Source organism: Mercurialis annua, linkage group LG1-X (genome assembly GCF_937616625.2).
Source record: "Mercurialis annua linkage group LG1-X, ddMerAnnu1.2, whole genome shotgun sequence".
NCBI lineage: Eukaryota > Viridiplantae > Streptophyta > Magnoliopsida > Malpighiales > Euphorbiaceae > Mercurialis > Mercurialis annua.
The window spans coordinates 228,380-230,664 of record NC_065570.1 but is presented as its reverse complement, the minus strand read 5'-3'; the positions used below and the strand labels follow the sequence as shown (position 1 = coordinate 230,664).

At 37.2% G+C, this 2,285-nt stretch overlaps 1 protein-coding gene across 1 annotated transcript; it reads right to left on the bottom strand.

Annotated features, from left to right (window-relative positions):
• Positions 1-547: 547 nt before the first annotated feature.
• LOC126665624 (uncharacterized) lies at positions 548-1,956 on the bottom strand. Its single transcript, XM_050358465.2, has 2 exons — positions 1,319-1,956; positions 548-1,197 (listed from the first exon to the last, which is right to left on the bottom strand). Exons 1-2 carry the CDS (start codon positions 1,743-1,745, stop codon positions 710-712), a joined length of 915 nt encoding a protein of 304 aa, XP_050214422.1. The 5' UTR covers positions 1,746-1,956; the 3' UTR covers positions 548-709.
• Between the last annotated feature and the right edge of the window lie 329 nt (positions 1,957-2,285).

Below are 2,285 nucleotides of genomic sequence, written 5' to 3'. Positions count from 1 at the left end.
TTTATTATTTATGAAATAATAATTATAGCCTTATGTGAGAAGGCCCTATTTTAGCATGTGTAGAATTATTTTTGGTTGAGGCCTAAAAATCCGGGAACAAACTTTGACTAAGCTTTATTACCTTCAGTTTAATTAAAACGTTTTATTTAAATTTAACCACGTTTGATTACTGCTCCTCCACTAAGATTTTCGATTTTGTTTAACCAATTTTATGTCTACATTCATTTACTTGATAATTAAGTTTGATTTTAAACTTTAAATCGTGGCTTGCTGGATTAGGGGAGATACTTGATTCGTATCAAATATTTAATACTGCTTCTCATGCTTTCAGTTATATAACTGAAGAGCTTGTTGTATCCTAGGAGATATCGCAATACTGCGAAATATTTTTTAAGGGCAGTGACATCACGCCTCAAGCAATAATCAATAACACTCTGTATTTCTGTTTTACACAACAAAAACTGACTAAATAAAAAGTACAAGGCTGTTAAGATAGTGTTGGCCAACTAAATTAAATAAAGTGGGACTATTATCATTCCCTTTTCTTTGTTAAAAAAAATGCATTTACTTCAATACTAGGAAGAAACAAAAATATTTACAGCACAATCATTTATATGGAGCTGGAAGTAGCCAATGCCGTTCCAAATAAATCATACTAATCATTAGCTAAAATTAACAACTAAGTTTGATCCTGTACAAACATTACTGATCACTCGTGGAATGCAGCAGCCAAATGGCCAAGTTTCAACCCAAACTTACCAACAGCTCCGCCGCATCGATAAGTCTTGACAGGGAAAACTTCAAACCCAAGAGAACGTTTTGTAGGAAATGCCTCATCCGGTCTCTTGGAAGCAGCAGCTTCAGAGACAGTGCGCTTGTAGAAGGCACAGCCCCATTTATTCTGCATGTACGCATTTTTTCGCCATGGTGGGACATGCAACCTCATCTCTTTCATCGACTTTCGTATGGCGCTGCACATTAAGCTCACAACCTCTTTCATCTCCTTTGGCCTCCCGATGAACACTCTGGGAAGCACATCAAGCAATGCAGTGTAGTTGGAGGAGGGGCGAGCAATTTCGAATTCCGCTGCTATGCACACTTCAACAATCAGCCGTTGCCCTCCTGCATTCACCTCCACAAACTCGTATTCTCCACTCGGATGCCTTTCGAATCTCTCCCACCGCGTTTTGCAAATACCTATACATGATATTAATATATGCACACACATTCAGATACCAATATTCATGCGCAGACATATAAAACGTAGTAGGAAAACGATGAATTAACTAATGGGTTTTAGATATGAAGTTAAACTAACCAGCATCAATGCCCAGCTCACGTAGATGAGACATTAGCTTCCGCTTAAAGCCATGCGACCGCGGTGACGTTTCCCCTATGATCCCGCATGCAATTTCTGTTTGAGCTCGAATCTTGTTTCTCATATCATTTTCATCTTCATGCTTGTTAAGCAACTTTACTAGCTTCCTGTTGGTCTCTGCCAAACAAACTTGGGACTCGCGCGTTGAATCATCATCTTCATCATCACGACTGTTTGTATTGTTTGACTGAGCTGTGTCGACGTCTGTGTTAGTACTCTCAATAAAAGAATTCACCAAGTCAGAGAGATCGTCGGCAGAATTCTCCGGAGAGTAGTGTTCGCTGCCGCTGCTCTCGCAGAACCTCATACGGGCAGCCTCGTTGAGCATAGCTGACATTTTCTTGAACTTCACAGGGACCTTTGCCATCCTTAACCAGATCTTTGTTTTGCCCGTTTCTTCTTTCACTGATTAATCTCTTGTTTTGTCTTTGAAAGAGAAAGGATCAAGTGAAAATAAAAGGAGTGCGGGATCTCAGTTTACGAGCATATATGAAAAGTTTATGTTTATAAATAGAAAACTGTAATGTCGAGAAGATGTTGACATGGTGGCGTCAAAACAGAGAATGAGGAAGATGACAAAATTATGTTAAAATTATGAGTAAGAAAAGAAGCTGTTGTGTGCTTGCTATATATACATATTCTGATATACAGCATGGGCCTATCTAAGTGTATGTGGCTTTATACATTGTCCAGGTTCATTTGTTTTGCAGAGTATATATGATCTTGTCCAGGTTCACTCATTTTGAAACAAAAAAAAGACTCCCTTCATTCACCTTTTTATACATTTTGATGTCCTAAAAATAATTAATTTTACAATTAATATAGTATATATTTTTAACATTGATAAATTTAACATTTATATTTTAATGTGTGGAATTAATTATGTATTTGACTATATTATATTTTT